We start from the raw sequence: 16,632 nt of genomic DNA on the forward strand, positions 1-16,632 counted from the left end.
CTCTTGGATGGATCTGTGTTGTTTTCAATGTTTTATTATTATAAATAACACTGTTGCGGCCTCTCCCGTTGCAGAGCTCGGGCTCCAGACGCGCAGGCTCAGCGGCCATGGCTCACGGACCCAGCCGCTCCGCGGCATGTGGGATCTTCCCGGACCAGGGCACGAACCTGCGTCCCCTGCATCGGCAGGCGGACTCTCAACCACTGCGCCACCAGGGAAGCCTGTGTGCTTCAATTTTTAATTGAACTATTTTCCTATGTGAAAAATGAGGAAATGAACTACATTGATTATGTTTTCTTGTGAAAAGATGTAACTGTTTGGTAATTGCTCTTAATCTAAAAAGTAAGATATTAAAATCATTTCTTGGAAGTGAAAAACCAAAAAGTCTTGTGACTTTTTTTTTAATATTTATTTATTTATTTGGCTGTGCCAGGTCTTCATTGAAGCATGCGGGATCTTTTTTTTTTTTTTTTCAGTTGCGGCATGCAGGATCTAGTTCCCTAGCCAGGGATCGAACCCGGGCCCCTGCACTGGGAGAGTGGAGTCTTAACAACTGGACCACCAGGGAAGTCCAGTCTTGTGACTTTCGGATTCCGACTCAGTCTTGTGACTTTTAAAGGTGAAAATCTTAACTTCTTTTCCCAAGTCACACATTAAATACACAAATCAAGTTATAAGAAATTAAAATTGTGAAAGCACTAAGGAAATGATGACCTATTTTCACTTCAGGAAAAAAAAAAAAAGGAAAGTAAAAGCACGTTAAAAAAAATGTTAGAGCCCCAAACATAGAGAAAATGACAGAAGGTGGGGGGATAAGTTGAAAGAGGCCATATTTTAATGACGAGCTTCTTGCCTTACTTGAGTGGGACCTGTATCCTCATGCCTATTAAATATAACTTGTCCAATAGATTGTGAAGAAGTACATCTCTTTTTTGCTCTTTCAGTTAACCTATTATTTAAAAAAGAATGAGAAGTTATTAGAACTTCCCAGAAGTGCTTCTGTTTTAGCTTCAATAATGATGTTATACCATGGTAGTCTACTATTTGAACAATGAGTGCGAAAATGCAACTGTTAGTCCTTAAGTACCAATTGCTCTAAGTAAAGAGGTGAAAACAGTGCAGAGAACAACTCACACATGGCTAACATCAGTGGTGACAACCATGTTGTCAGGTTACTCCAGCTGGCCTACTTGGTCCCTTCTGTCTGTTCTGAACCTGGATCTCTTAACTACTGGGTTCATGACCTTCCGAGCTCTCTGACCAAGGCTAGTTTGTAACTATGGTTATTGCAACCATGGTTTAGGAGTCACCTCAAGAACGATTGGATGCCTGCTGTCTATATTCTGTTGTACAGACATGTCCACTTGCCACCTCTGCAGACCACTAAGCTTCACAACTTATAGCCCAAATCAGTCTGTTAGGATTGGCTTAGGATAACTGAACTAAGCCTGCTTCCCCAACTAGAGCCACAGTAATTTCCCTAAATTTAGAATGGGCCCTGATGCCTTGCTAGGCAGACCCTCGTCATCCATTACACTGCCCTTGATTAACCAGACTTATGGTACCAGTCTCTCAATCTGTATTAGTAGTTAAATCTAAAATCGGTCCAATATGCTGTTTTTATCCCAAAATTTGACCTTGAAAAGCTACTTGACTACACACGATTATTTTCAACTATCTTTTCTCCATTTAGACAATTTGCTATGATACGAATATAAAGCTTACTTTATTATTCAAAGGCACATCAATACCAAAACTGAGGTCACACTACATTTTTCTCTTCAAATGGGAAGTAATTTTTCTGAGAGACTTTTTTTTTTTAATGAGGTTTTTCCAAACAGCATTAGTGAAAAACTAAACACCTAGAGAGCCAAGAAAAGTTAATTTCTTCTGTAGCATTCATACGAATCACTTAGTAATGGTCCATTATATGATTATAATTTCAATATACCTTCAAATTCAGTTTATATATAGACACTACGAAGTTGATTCTTTGAAATACCATTATATAAAAACACTGTATTACTGAGGTCCATTACCTTCTGTTTCTTTTCTGTTAAAACTCACCTTGAATTGTAGTGGAAGAGATTTGAAGCCATCAAATTCCTGCTACTTAGATTGATAGGTGGCATCACCATACTACTTCCAGCATGTGGATCGTCTTTCATGCCCATAGAGTTAGTGCTGGGATTGACAGGGTTTGGTGGTCCACTGATTACAGGTTTTATATCTTGAGACACAGTATGAGCAATTTCAACTGCATCCTGTTGAAAATGTCCACCTTCACACTCTATCTTTTTTGGTTCTAAGATATCTCCTTTTCCTCCTTTAACTTTAATAACTCTGACTTTGATCTCCTTGGGCTTTTTCTTTTTTTCCATTTCCTAGAAAAAATACAACCAAAATCTGAGTCAGGAGAACAGTTATTTTTATCATTAGAGTACTAACTATAAAATAGTTATACTGGCTAAAAAGAAGACCAATTTTTACCTTTCCCAAAACTGAAGTACTTAGCAGTGTATTGGTATAAACTGTTTTTCTATCATCTTTCATAAATTCATTTTCTTTAGAATTCTCTTTTGGCTTTATGAATGAATTGACTTTTCCTTCTTGTAGCAATTTAGCTCTCAGTTCCGGTATGAATCTGATAAAACAAGCAATATCAAATACTTTTATTTATGTTGATAGAGTATTTTATCTTTAAAAGACTTTCTAATCAATTAATTTGCATTTGAGCTACAGCATAAATAAGTTATCAGTAATGCATGCCAAGAGATGGCACAATATTTACCTAATACAAATTGTGTCCTGGTAAAGATACATCTTTCTAAAATTTTTCCGCGGTAATCTACTATTAATAAAATTTTACAAGATAGACTTATATGAATTAGATTCCTTTTGTGATGCAATGTTTACTTAATAAAAGCATCGTTTTTAATTTTGATAAATATACTATTATTTTCAAGGAAGACTCAGGCCACTTTGTCCCTTTTGTGGTTCTTCAAAGTAACAGGACTTAAAAGATGAACTAGTTTCTAAAATCTTACTCTAGACAAATATTTTCAGAACAAAATGTAATAGAATACATCAACATTGAAGGGAGATTGTTTTGGTTTTAGTTAGGCTTTTTTAAAGTTATTTATTTTTTAATAGAAAATCCATTCACATGGCTCAAAACTCAAAAGGTTATACCGAAAAGTCTCCTTTCCACCCCTCTCCCGGAGTTGCACAGTTTCCCTCCTTGAAGCAGCTACTGCCATCAGTTTGGGACTGAATGAATTCTACCATGAATGAATTCTTCCCTAGAATTATAGTAAAGGGTAGTGTGAGGAGATGAAGAAAATAACCAGTATCATTAGTTTGGCTGAATAAGAAAATGCACATTTCTGTTAAAACTTCCTTGCATTGCAGAAGGTCCATGAAAAAAAGAGGCCTCTTATCCAATTAAAAGGTCTTCCCCCAAACATTTTCTGAGGCTCCTATTATTGGAACTCAAGAACTTTCACCCCATAATAGTAAAATCCTAATATCTAAATACCCAAGAGAAATCAGTCTATGTAGAATTGATAGGAAACAATTTTTTTATTCAGTAACTGACACTTCTTATCAATGGCACTTTTTTTTTTTTTTTTTGCGGTATGCGGGCCTCTCACTGTTGTGGCCTCTCCCGTTGCGGAGCACAGGCTCCGGACGCGCAGGCTCAGTGGCCATGGCTCACGGGCCCAGCCGCTCCACGGCATGTGGGATCTTCCCAGACTGGGGCACGAACCCGCGTCCCCTGCATCGGCAGGCAGACTCTCAACCGCTGCGCCACCAGGGAAGCCCTCAATGGCACTTTTAATATATCTTCTCATTTTTTTAGATTAAAATTCCTGAAATGCCTGAAGTTCTAGTTACTCTCAAAGATTCCCTTTTCTTTGCCTTTTTCTATTTTGGTCTATCTTCAATGGAGGTCCTAGTCTTTTCTATGCCTGATCTTAACTCCATCACATTTTTAATTAATATTCATGTTTGTGACCTCGTATGCAAAGGCAAACTGAATGATTTTGCAATTAATGAGAAACCTTTCCTGTTTCTTTCAAAGCCCAAATAGAAAATGGTGTGTTTTTTTAAAAAGCATGGCTGACTTATGAGTCTACATTGTCATTATATATTTTAGATACAATGGGAGACAGAGACAGGCTTGAAGAGGCATGGTCCCTGTCTTCAAGGAACTTCCAGTTTGGTGGGGAGAATAAAACAACAGGAACTGCAACAGAGAATAAGTAAAGCAGAGAAAAAAAATCATCTGGGGAATGAATGCTAATTGTAATATATAGATCAGAGATGCTATCAGAGAGGAAAAACTGGACTATTCTGAGTCAGAGGTCTAAATGGAAACAAAGCTACAAAGTATTTATTGTTTATTTAATGTTATCTCTGGCCTATAATGAGAATTGAAAATGCATGTGAAGAGCTTAGCACACTGCCTAGGACATAGTAACTGTGTAATGAATGTTATGTACACTTTTTTTTATTATTAGAATTTTCACCATGACACCTGTAAGTCTACCATATACTTAGTCAATAGAGAAACTCAGTAAGCTTTTGATAAATTGAATTCTTCTGTTGTGTAACATTAACCTACATAGCAATTTTCATGCTAGCAAAACATCCTAATATAAAACACGAAAAAGTCCACACTCACTCAAAATGCTTACTTTTCAATAAATCCATCTCTAGTAAAATACTCATGATGCAAAAGATCAGTAGATGATATCCGCTCAGCAGGATCAATTTGTAAACAAGCCTAGAAAATGAAAAAAGATTCTATGTTAAACAAACTCTTAACAGGGCTCCTAAAGGTAAATGTTAAATTTATTTCACAAATGTAGGTGTAATTAATTACCCAGAGCTAAAATAGTTCTTGAAAAGATGGAATTAGACCTCAGGAATTTCTGACAGTGAGTTCTGACGACTTATTTCCCTAAGAAATTTGTACTTGTAAGGCATTATTACAGGTTAAATGGTCTGTGATTCTAGCCAAAACAGAAGTCGGTCTATTTCTGCTGGAATTAGCAGGAATTAATTAGCTCATTTTGATCCTCTTACCAGCCCTGTAAGGTGGAAAGTTCATGGATTATCATTTCCATTTTACAGAACTAGAAGCATGATTAGTGATTTGCCAAACTAGAATTTTAATTCATATTGTCTGATTACTAATCCAGTGCTCTTTCTACGGCATAAAACAGTTTCACAAATATCCAAGCCCCCAAATCTTTCAATAACGCAGTATCAGAACAGCTCTTTTCTGTTTCCCTAACTTGGGAGGACTTCAACTGAATAGAGAACCAAAAAAACCCCCACAAAACAAAAAGAGACAATGGAAGTAAGAGTTTTGGATAAGGGGCTTCCCTGGTGGCGCAGTGGTTAACAGTCTGCCTGCCAATGCAGGGGATGCAGGTTCGAGACCTGGTCCAGGAATATCCCACATGCTGCGGAGCAACTGAACCCACGTGCCACAGCTACTGAAGCCCGCGTGCCACAGCTACTGAAGCCCGCATGCCACAGCTACTGAAGCCCGCGCACCTAGACCCTGTGCTCTGCAGCAGGAGAGGCGACCACGGTGAGAGGCCCGCGCACCACAGCGAGGAGTGGCCCCCGCTCGCCGCAACTAGAGAGGGCCCACGCACAGCAACGAAGACCCAATGCAGCCTTTAAAAATAAATAAAATAAATATAAAAATTTAAATTATTAAAAAAAAGAGTTTTGGATAATAAGATGCACATAATGAATCTATATATAATTAAATAATTATAAATAGAACACATTTCTTTAATCAAAATATTAAAGACAGAATTTGAATAAAAGCTATTTACCTTATAATATTCATTCTTCCTCTAAAAAGCGGCAAAACATACTACTAATAGTTAACTTTTATTTATGCTTACTATGTGCCATACAACACTCTATCTAGCCTCTTCCTATTACTTGATCCCAACAACAGTCCTACAAGGTGGGTAGTATTACTATCCTCACTGTACAGATGAGAAGACTAAGGCCCAGAGAGGACAAGTAATTTGTCTAAGATCTCATAAATATAAAAGATAGTTAAAGTCCAGAATATCCAAAGTAACTGCATACAATTTATTACACTTTTGTTTATTTCAAAAGGTGTACGTTTAAATTGATTCACAGAAAAAGTCGTAGAGATCTGCTATACAACAATGTGAATATAGTTAACAACACTGTACTGTACATATTAAAATTTGGTAAGAGGATAGATTATATGTTATGTGTTTTTTACCACAATTTAAAAGAAGTTGACTCACAAAGTAAAACTGAGTCCATTATCTTTATGATGTGGGAATATTCAGATCCTTAAGACCGCAACTAGCTAAAAATACGTGCTTATATTAGAACATAATAGTTATCCAACAACAAAACTTAGGAAGAAAAATGCTAAAAGGTCATAGCCTATTAGAAGCAGATAGATATTCTTTCTGTGAATAACATAATTCACAAAATTTAAATACTTGCCCTAGTTTGGAAAATGTAAAACACCATACTTTGAGAAACAGACTGGCAGTTCCCCCTGAAAATAAAAATACACATCTACACAAAGACTTATAAGTGAATGTTAATAGCAATTTTATTTGTAAAAGCCAAAAAGAGGAAACAACCCAAAACAGGAGAATAGATAAAAAATTGTGATATATCCATACAATGTAATACTACTCAGCAATAAAAAGGAACAAACTACCGATACACACAAAAACATGAACTGAATCTCTAGACTACAATGCTGATAAAGAAGCCTGACATAAAAAAGTATATCCTGTTTGATTCCATTTGTAGACTATTCTAGAAAATGTAAACTATAGTTACAAATAAATCAGTGGTTATCTGGGGATAGGAATGAAGGGAAAGATGGATTACAAAAGGACGCAAGAACATTTTGGGGAGTGATGGAAATGTTAGGTATCTTTGTTGTAGTGGTGGTTTCACAGGTGTATACATCTATCAACTCATCAAATTATACATCTGAAGTACATATAGTTTACTGTACAGAAATTATACCATAATAAAATTGTTTAAAAAATTTAAATCTAGGAAAAAAATACATGCTCTACACCAGGTATTAAGATGTATTTTAGGGAATTCCCTGGTGGTCCAGTGGTTAGGACTAGGCGCTTTCACTGCCAGAGCCTGGGTTCAATCTCTGGTCAGGGAACTAAGATTCCACAAGCCGTGCGGTGCAGCCAAAAAACAAAAAGATGTATTTTAAAGTTACACTAATCAATCAAAACTGTATCTGTACTAGAATAAAGAGAGAAGTCAACAAAATAGAAACAGACCCAAGCACGTACAAGCATTTTGTCTACGATAAATGTGGCATTCCAAATCATCAGATTATTCAAGTTGAAAAAAAGTAGTTACAACATATACAACAAAAGACTAATTTGTTTATTATTTTGCAAATCAATATAAAAAGATACTTGAAATGACAAATAGGTTAAGGATTCTTAAAATAAGAAATACAAATGACCAATTAATATTAGTAAAATATCCAACTTTCCTGTAACGCCCTAAGTGCAATTTTAAGAAAGGTATTTTATTTCTAGTTTATTAAGTTGGCAAATATTTTTTAAATTATAATATTCTGGGACTTCCTTAGTGGTGCAGTGGTTAAGAATCCGCCTGCCAATGCAGGGGACACAGGTTCGAGCCCTGGTCCAGGAAGATCCCACATGCTGAGGAGCAACTAAGCCTGTGAGCCACAACTACTGAGCCTGTGCTCTAGAGCCCGAGAGCCACAACTACTGAGCCCATGCACCACAACTACTGAAGCCCACGCACCTAGAGCCCGTGCTCCTCAACAAGAGAAGCCACCACAATGAGAAGCCCATGCACAACAATGAAGAGTAGCCCCACTTGCCACAACTAGAGAAAAGCCTGCACACAGCAACGAAGACCCAATGCTGCCAAAAATAAATAAATAAAATTTAAAAATAAAAAAATTATAATAATCAATGTTAGATTGAGAATGGAGATTTATATCCAGTGCTACTTGAGTATAAATTAATGAAACCTTTCTGGAGAAAAAAACAGCAAAATATATCAAAAGTCCTAAAAAGTGTAAACCCTTTGGTCCACTAGTCACACTTCTAGGAATTTATCCCAACAATACAAGTTCATAAAAACATATAAAAGATGTTTACTGGGCTTCCCTGATGGCGCAGTGGTTGAGAGTCTGCCTGCCGATGCAGGGGACATGGGTTCGTGCCCCGGTCTGGGAAGATCCCACATGCCGCGGAGCGGCTGGGCCCGTGAGCCATGGCCGCTGAGCCTGCGCGTCCGGAGCCTGTGCTCCGCAACGGGAGAGGCCACAGCGGTGAGAGGCCCGCGTACCACAAAACAAAAACAAAAACAAAAACAAAAAGATGTTCACTGTAGCAACTTTACCAATAGTGAGAGAAAAAACCTGAAAACAAATGTCCAAATTGCAAGATCAGTTAAATAAACTATAGTACAGTCATACAATGAAACACTATGTAAGCCCTAAAATTATGATGTAGCTCCATACTTACTGACATGGTAGTATGCTTAAAATATACTGCTAAGTGAAAATAAACAGATTACATAGCAGTGTGTAAAGTATGATACCTTTTAAAAAGCATAAACTTCTATGCTTGTAGTTGGTTGGGAAAAGCCCAGAAGTATATAAACCAAAATGTTAATAGTAATTTTTCCTGGATTGTGGGGTTGGGAAAATCTTAACTTCTCCTCTTTGTTTATCAAGTATTCCTATTTTTCTTATGATCATTAGGTATTCTTTGTATGATCAAAACTATGACATGAAAAAAGAAAGAAACTGAAGTGAAAATGTAGTAAACAAGTCTTATCCTTTAATAAACTCTAATTCTTTCCAAGTACCAAAGAAACAACTTTCTTCCTTTGATAATAGTCTTTAGATGTTACATGTCATATGTTTAATTTTATCTAAATAACAGCAACAACAGTGAACATTAACAACATTTGTTGATAGCTTCTTCAAGGCTCTGTGCTGAGAATATTTCTACCATTACCTCATTTAATCCTCCAGCTCCAGAAAATAAATATTGTTAATGTTGTTTTACAGCCCAGTAAACTGAGGCACGGAGACTGACTTGCTCAAGTTTACAGAGCTAATTAGTGACAGAGCTGAGTTTTAAACAAAGTTCATGTGAATCCAGAGCCCCTTCTTATAAACATCACACTATACTTGCTTTGAAATTTAGGTAACCACTTTTTTAAGGGCTGTACATTGGAAACAAGATACCTTAGTTGACCCTGGGAAAGGAAATTGGCTGGAAAGAGAAAATAAATAGAAGCAAGTAACTCTCTCACATTTTGAATTTTGTACTAAGTATGCTGGTATATTTATTATGTAGTTCAAAATAAAATTTAAATTTTAAACTAATTTAAAAGTGCTATATAATGTTTTGCTTCCTCTGATTCAACCTGAATTTTGGTACTGGTGTATCCTGAAACAACATTAAAACTGCAGCTGCGAACGCCTTGTGCGTACCTTAGAATACCACTGTACAAGGAACAAATCCCTTGGGTAGACTGCTAGGAAGACTGGCTGTTAAGAGGTGTTGATAAACATGGTAAGTCCTTAAAATTTTCCAGTTTATCCCTAATTATCAATAAAATTGGGATAAACAAAAAATAATAGACAGGATTACCCCAGGGGCCTTTCATTTCTAACAGCCTGTGACTTTTAATTTTTCTGAACTTAAGACATAAAGACAGAGGAATATAGTAACTTTTAACAGATAACATTACTTCATGAATCCTTTTGGAATCTCATTAAAGTAATATCCTAAAACTGTATTATAATTTATGCAAATTTCCCAGTATAAGTCCTTAATCTCTTAACATACATGAACAATATCTGCCAACAATCCATTTAGCTTTGGGTATTTTTTTCTTGCATTTTTGGGGTGTTGAACTTGAGGAAGGACCACCCCAGCAAAAATGGGATTCTTGGAAAAGATATTCTGCAAGTGAGGTGTCAAATTGCCTGAAAAGAGAAAAAATATATACATAAGAAAACCAGGAAATTATTCTACAATCAAAATAATAAATTGTTATGTAGTCTGCATTAAATTACTAAAAAGGGAGAATAACAGTTAAGTTCTTTTAATTTTTTAAAGTTGAACAAGAAACTATCTGAATACAGCATAAAAAAATGTGAGTTTCCCCAGTAATCTATTGATAGTACATAGGCAGTAGAAAATATAAAACCACATGTGCATATTCTTTTCCCAAAATACAAGACATATAATGCCATTAGAAAAGGCACATTCAAACTTTTACATATTTCTATAAGGGTATATAAATGGTTTAACTAGCAAGTGTTCATCAGCAAACCCTTACTCAAAACGGCTAAAATACTAAAATTATATATAAATAGGAATTCTGCAAAGAAGAAACAAGGCTATAGAGTAGTAGTAGAATGGAAAGAACTATAAATAGGAGTGGAGAGAGCTAAATTCTAGCACTAGCTCTGCTATAACTAATTCTGTGACCTTGGGCAAATCTTCCTTTTCTGTGCCTTGGTTTCCTCATTTGTAAAATAACAAAATTGATCCCACCGTCTCTAGAGGTCCTTCTAACATTAATCTCATAACCAGAACTTTAAAGATGACAGAAAAAAGTATGATGCTTTAAGGCTCTGAACTGTATCTTTAATCAATATTTACCCAGATTCACGGTTTTTATAGTTGTTAACAGTACCTTTCTCACGATCCTGTAATTACATGTTTATGTATAGCTTCCTCACCACAAAAAAGGCTCCTCAAGCTCCTCATTCAGAGGTATATATATATAAAATCCTTGAAACTCCATGAGCAATGCTAATCATGAAAATGTTTTGGTAATCAAAGCAGATGAGCTCTCTGCTTATCTACTGTGGTTTAAAAAAAGTTTTCTCAGTAAATAATTGGTTTTCTATTTCCAAGCACTTTATTTATTATAAATTTATTTATTTATTTGTTTTGGCTGTATTGGGTCTTCATTGCTGTACGTGGGCTTTCTCTAGTTGTGGCGAGTGGGGGCTACTCTTTGTTGCGGTGCACGGGCTTCTCATTGCGGTGGCTTCTCTTGTGGAGCACGGGCCCTGGTTGCATGGGCTTCAGTAGTTGTGGCGTCAGGGCTCAGTAGTTGTGGCTCGTGGGCTCTAGAGCGCAGGCTCAGTAGTTGTGGTGCACAGGCTTAGTTGCTCTATGGCATGTGGGATCGTCCCAGATGAGGGCTCGAACCCATGTCCCCTGCATTGGCAGGCAGATTCTTAACTACTGTGCCAACAGGGAAGTCCTCCAAGCACTTTTAAAAAACATCAAAATCAACTCTATTACTCAAAAGTCCTCTCTGAAAGAAGCAAATATTTGTAGAAGCCAAAATTTTAAAACAACTTTCAGACAAATTGAAGTAGGTTCCTATTTTACTATTTTTCTTAGTATCAACCATCAAAACATGGCATAGCTATTTGCATCCTGGCAAAGAAAAATATTATCTTCAAAAACAGAGGAGAGGGACTTCCCTGGTGGTGCAGTGGTTAAGAATCCGCCTGCCAATGCAGGGGACACGGGTTCGATCCCTGGTCCAGGAAGATCCCACACACCACGGAGCAACTAAGCCAGTGTACCACAACTACTGAGCCTGTGCTCTAGAGCCCGTGTACCACAACTACTGAAGCCCATGCATCTAGAGCCCATGCTCCACAACAAGAGAAGCCACTGCAATGAGAAGCTCGAGCATCGCCATGAAGAGCAGGCCCCGCTCACCACAACTAGGGAAAGCCTGCGTGCAGCAACAAAGACCCAATGCAGCCAAAAATAAATAAATAAATAAATTTATATTAAGAAAAAAAAAAAGGAGGAGAATTTTCTACCTTTTTTATCAGCCCACAGCATTCATCTACTCCCATCTATCAAAAAAATATGCTTCCCTGTTCTTATAAAGAAAACACTAAATTTGAAAATCAAGCAGAATTGATCTGGAAACACTTATTTGAGGCATTTAACAGTATATTTCAGTAATACCTACCTACTTTTAAAACAATTTTATGAAGTAAATCCAAATCAGAGCTGCTAGGAAGATAGGGATTTCCAGTGGCCATCTCAATGATCATACAGCCCAAAGCCCAGATATCCACAGGTCTGAAACAGACAACAATAAATCACTTTTCATAGAAAAATATATAAAACATCTTTTCTGAAAAAACTTTTTTTTTTTTTTTTGGCTGCACTGTGGGGCTTGTGGGATCTTAGTTCCCCAGCCAGGGATCGAACCCATGCCCCCTGCAGTGGAAGCACAGAGTCCTAACCACTGGATCACCAGGGAATTCCCTAAAAAAGAACTTTTAAAATAAACTTAAGGCTAAAGAAAACAGAATGGTTAAGTGGTATCATTTATCAATTTTCACTACAATATCATATAGCAACTTTAGGATATATATTAAATATTATCATGTTTTATTAGTAACTTAGTTTATATTTAAGTTGCATGAGAAGCCATGTAGCAGTCCAAAATAATTAATTATAATGCTAAAACTGTTTCAAATACTTATATAAGGACATTATGATAAATGGTTTATGACGTAGAATAGCTGAATACTAAAATCATCTTGTACTTAGAAAGTAAAAATCTTAAATATTTTACCACTTACTTTATTTATCTTAATGCATTGTGAGTCATCCATAATTCAAGCTTTTTTTCCCCACATAATCAGTTTTTTTTTTAATTTAATTAATTTATTTATTTATGGCTGTGTTGGATCTTCGTTTCTGTGCGAGGGCTTTCTCTAGTTGTGGCAAGCGGGGGCCACTCTTCATCGCGGTGCACGGGCCTCTCACTATCGCGGTCTCTGTTGTTGCGGAGCACAGGCTCCAGACGTGCAGGCTCAGTAATTGTGGCTCACGGGCCCAGTTGCTCCATGGCATGTGGGATCTTCCCAGACCAGGGCTCGAACCCGTGTCCCCTGCATTGGCAGGCAGATTCTCAACCACTGCGCCACCAGGGAAGCCCCTAATCAGTTTTTTAAATAGATAAAAAGATGCCCAAACTTACATTCAGAAGAAATTATAAATAAACACTATAAGGAGATCTATTTTTCACTGATCCAACTGACAAAAATTATAAAATTTGATAACTGCTATGTTGGTGAGGCTATGGAAAATGAATACTCACATGTACTGCTCTGGGAGTATAAATTTAAACAACTTCTTTGGAGGAAAATTGGCAAAAGCTACTAAAATTTTAAATGTACATACTTTTGACTAAACACCTTTATTCTTAAGAACTTATCCAAAGATCTACTCACACATGTGCACAAAGATAAATTATAAGAGAATTTCACTGCAGCACTGTTTGTAGTAGAAAGATTGGGAACAACCTAGACATCCATCAATACGGGAATAGCTATGTAAGTTTTTGTACAACCACACAATGAAATATTAGTTGTTAAAAAGAATAAGGTAGGTCTATCTGCATGTGTTAATATAAAGTGATCTCTGAAATAAGCTCTCAAGTAAAAAAAAAGCAAGATTCATTAAAGAAATCAGAGGAGATCTAAATATAATAAATGGAGAGACATTCCATGTTCATGTATACGAAAACTCAATATTGTCAAGATGTCAGTTCTTCCCAACTTGATCTATAGATTCAACGCAGTCCCAATCAAAATCCAATTTGGAGAGGACTTCCTTGGTGGCGCAGTGGTTAAGAATCCACCTGCCAATGCAGGGGACACGGGTCCGAGCCCTGGTCTGGGAAGATCCCACATGCCGCGGAGCAACTAAGCCCATGCACCACAACTACTGAGCCTGCGCTCTACAGCACGCAAGCCACAACTACTGAAGCCTGCGTGCCTGGAGCCCATGCTCCACAACAAGAGAAGCCACCACAGTGAGAAGCCCACGCACTGCAACAAAGAGTAGCCCCCGCTCACCGCAACTAGAGAAAGCCTGAGCGCAGCAATGAAGACCCAACATAGCCAAAAATAAATACATTTATTTTAAAAAATCCAATTTGGATATCAATAAATTGATTCTAAAGTTTATATGGAAAGGCAATAGAACCAGAAAAGCCAACATGATGTTGAACAAGAACAAAGTCAGAAGAAAGACACTATCTGACTTCAAAATGTACTATAAAGCTACAGTATGTGAGACAGTGTGATATTGGTGAAAAAATAGACAAAAAGATCAAGAAAACAGTATACAGTGCCCAGAAATAGACTCACAGAAATATACTCAACTGATCTTTTTTTCTTTTTTTTTTTTTTTGCGGTATGCGGGCCTCTCACTGTTGTGGCCTCTCCCGTTGCGGAGCACAGGCTCCGGACGCGCAGGCTCAGTGGCCATGGCTCACGGGCCCAGCCGCTCCGCAGCATGTGGGATCTTCCCGGACCGGGGCACGAACCCATGTCCCCTGCATCAGCAGGCGGACTCTCAACACTGTGCCACCAGGGAAGCCCCTCAACTGATCTTTGACAAAGGAGCAAAGGCAATTCAGGAAAGAAAGTCCTTCTAATAAGTGATACTGGAACAACTAGAAATCCATATGCAAGAAGAAATGAACCTAGACATAGAGCTTGCACTTTTCACAAAAATTAACTCAAAATGGATCGTAGACCTAAATGTAATATGCAAAACTATAAACTTCTAGACAATAATATAGGAGAAAATCTAGATGACCTTGTGTTTGGTGATGAGTTTTTAGATACAATACTAAAAGCATAATCCACAAAAGAAAAAATGGCTAAGAAGTACATCATTAAAATTTAAAACTTTTGCTCTGTGAAAGACACTGTTAAGAGACTGAAAAGAGAAGCCACACAGTTGGAGAAAATATTTGCAAAACCCATAACTGATAAATGAGCTGCATCCAAAATATACAAAGCACTCTTAAAACTCAATAATAAGAAAACAATCAGGGACTTCCCTGGTGGCACAGTGAATAAGACTCCACACTCCCAATGCAGGGGGCCCGGGTTCGATCCTTGGTCAGGGAACTAGATCCCACATGCATGCCACAACTAAGAGTTTGCATGGTACAGCTAAGGAGCCCACGTGCTGCGATTAAGGAGCTGCTGAGCCGCAACTAAGGAGCTGCTGATCTGCAACTAAGGAGCCCACTGGCCACAACTAAGACCCTGTGCAACCAAATAAATAAAGAAAACAATCAAATTAAAAATTGGGCAAAATATCTGAACAGACACCTCACCAAAGAAGATATACACATGGCAAATAAGCATATGAAAAGATGTTCAACATCATATGTCATCAGGGAACTGAAAATTAAAACAGTGAGATAGATACCACCAAACACCTATTAGAATGGCTAAAATCTAAAACACTGACAATACCAAATGCTGGTAAGGATGTGGAGCAACAGAATTCTCACTCATTGCTGTTGAGAATGCAAAATGATACAGCCACTTTGGAAGACAGTTTGACAGCTTCTAACAAAGCCAAACATAGTCTTACCATACAATCCAGCAAAAATTGCACTCCTTGGTATTTAGCCAAATGAGTTGAAAAACTTATGTCCACAAAAAACCTGCAGATGAATGCTCATAGCAGCTTTATCCATAAGTGCCAAAACTTGAAAGCAGGTAAGATATCTTTCATCAGGTGAATGGATAAACAAACTGTCAGACATACATACGATGGAATATTAAATGATTACAAAGAAATGAGCTATCAAGCCATAAAAAATATGAAGGAACCTTAAATACACATTGCTAAGTGAAAGAAGCTGTCTGAAAAGGTTGCATAATGTATGACTCCAATTATACGACAGTCCAGAAAAGGCAAGTGTATAGAGAGATTTAAAAGATCAGTGGTTGCCAGGGGTCCAGGGAAAAGGAGGGAAAGATAAAATGGTAGAGCACAGAGGATTTTGGGGGCTGTGAAACTATTCTGTATGATACCATAATGGTAGATACATGACATTATACATTTGTCAAGACCCATAGGAAACACAATACAAAGACTGAATATTAATATAAACTATGGACTTTAATTAATGATAATGTATAAATATTGGTTTATCAATTCTAACAAATGTACCAAACTAATGTTAGATGTTAATAATAGGGAAACTGTGCTGTGTGGGTAGGGGTAAAGGACATATAGGGAAACCCTGTACTTTCTGTTCAATTTTTCTATAAACATAAAACTGCTCTAAAAAAGTAAAGTATATTAATTTAAAAAATTACAAGGGAGAAAAAAAGCAAGATTCTATACAATATATATAGTATGTTCCTATTTCTGTTTAAAAGGAAGATGTGTGTCTGTGTGTATTGCTAGATAATGATTTTAAGGAACAAATGACTTAACTGTGGTGTATACAATTTGTTAAGCCCACATTACAACAAAAACTGGATAATAGGAACTTAAAAGCTTGCTTACTTCACAAGTTTTAAGAACTTATAGCAGAAACTAACACAACATTGTAAGGCAGTTATACTCCAATAAGAAAAAAAGAAAAGAAAAAAAAGAACTTAATAGAAATTTTTAAGTTTTAGTGAGAAACACTAAAATTAAGACCAACTTATTGCCTTCAAAGTTTTAAGTAAATTATTTTTAGGCACTCTCC

General features: G+C 36.9%; 1 protein-coding gene across 7 annotated transcripts in view; it reads right to left on the bottom strand.

The window, feature by feature from the left end:
* CDKL3 (cyclin dependent kinase like 3) overlaps positions 1–16,632 on the bottom strand; it is an 86,906-nt gene that overhangs the window by 42,173 nt on the left and 28,101 nt on the right. For 6 of the 7 annotated variants that reach the window (XM_079917691.1, XM_079917690.1, XM_079917689.1 and 3 more), the window contains 6 exons: positions 12,076–12,188; positions 9,909–10,048; positions 4,701–4,789; positions 2,491–2,644; positions 2,068–2,384; positions 859–949 (listed from right to left, as the gene is read on the bottom strand). In XM_079917691.1, the coding sequence (XP_079773817.1) occupies positions 859–949; positions 2,068–2,384; positions 2,491–2,644; positions 4,701–4,789; positions 9,909–10,048; positions 12,076–12,188 (904 nt within the window). Of the gene's footprint in view, positions 1–81; positions 255–858; positions 950–2,067; positions 2,385–2,490; positions 2,645–4,700; positions 4,790–9,908; positions 10,049–12,075; positions 12,189–16,632 lie in introns of those variants that run through there. The other variant, XM_079917693.1, reaches the window with a different exon arrangement.

This window comes from Stenella coeruleoalba, assembly GCF_951394435.1.
Source record: "Stenella coeruleoalba genome assembly, chromosome: 3".
Taxonomy (NCBI): domain Eukaryota; kingdom Metazoa; phylum Chordata; class Mammalia; order Artiodactyla; family Delphinidae; genus Stenella; species Stenella coeruleoalba.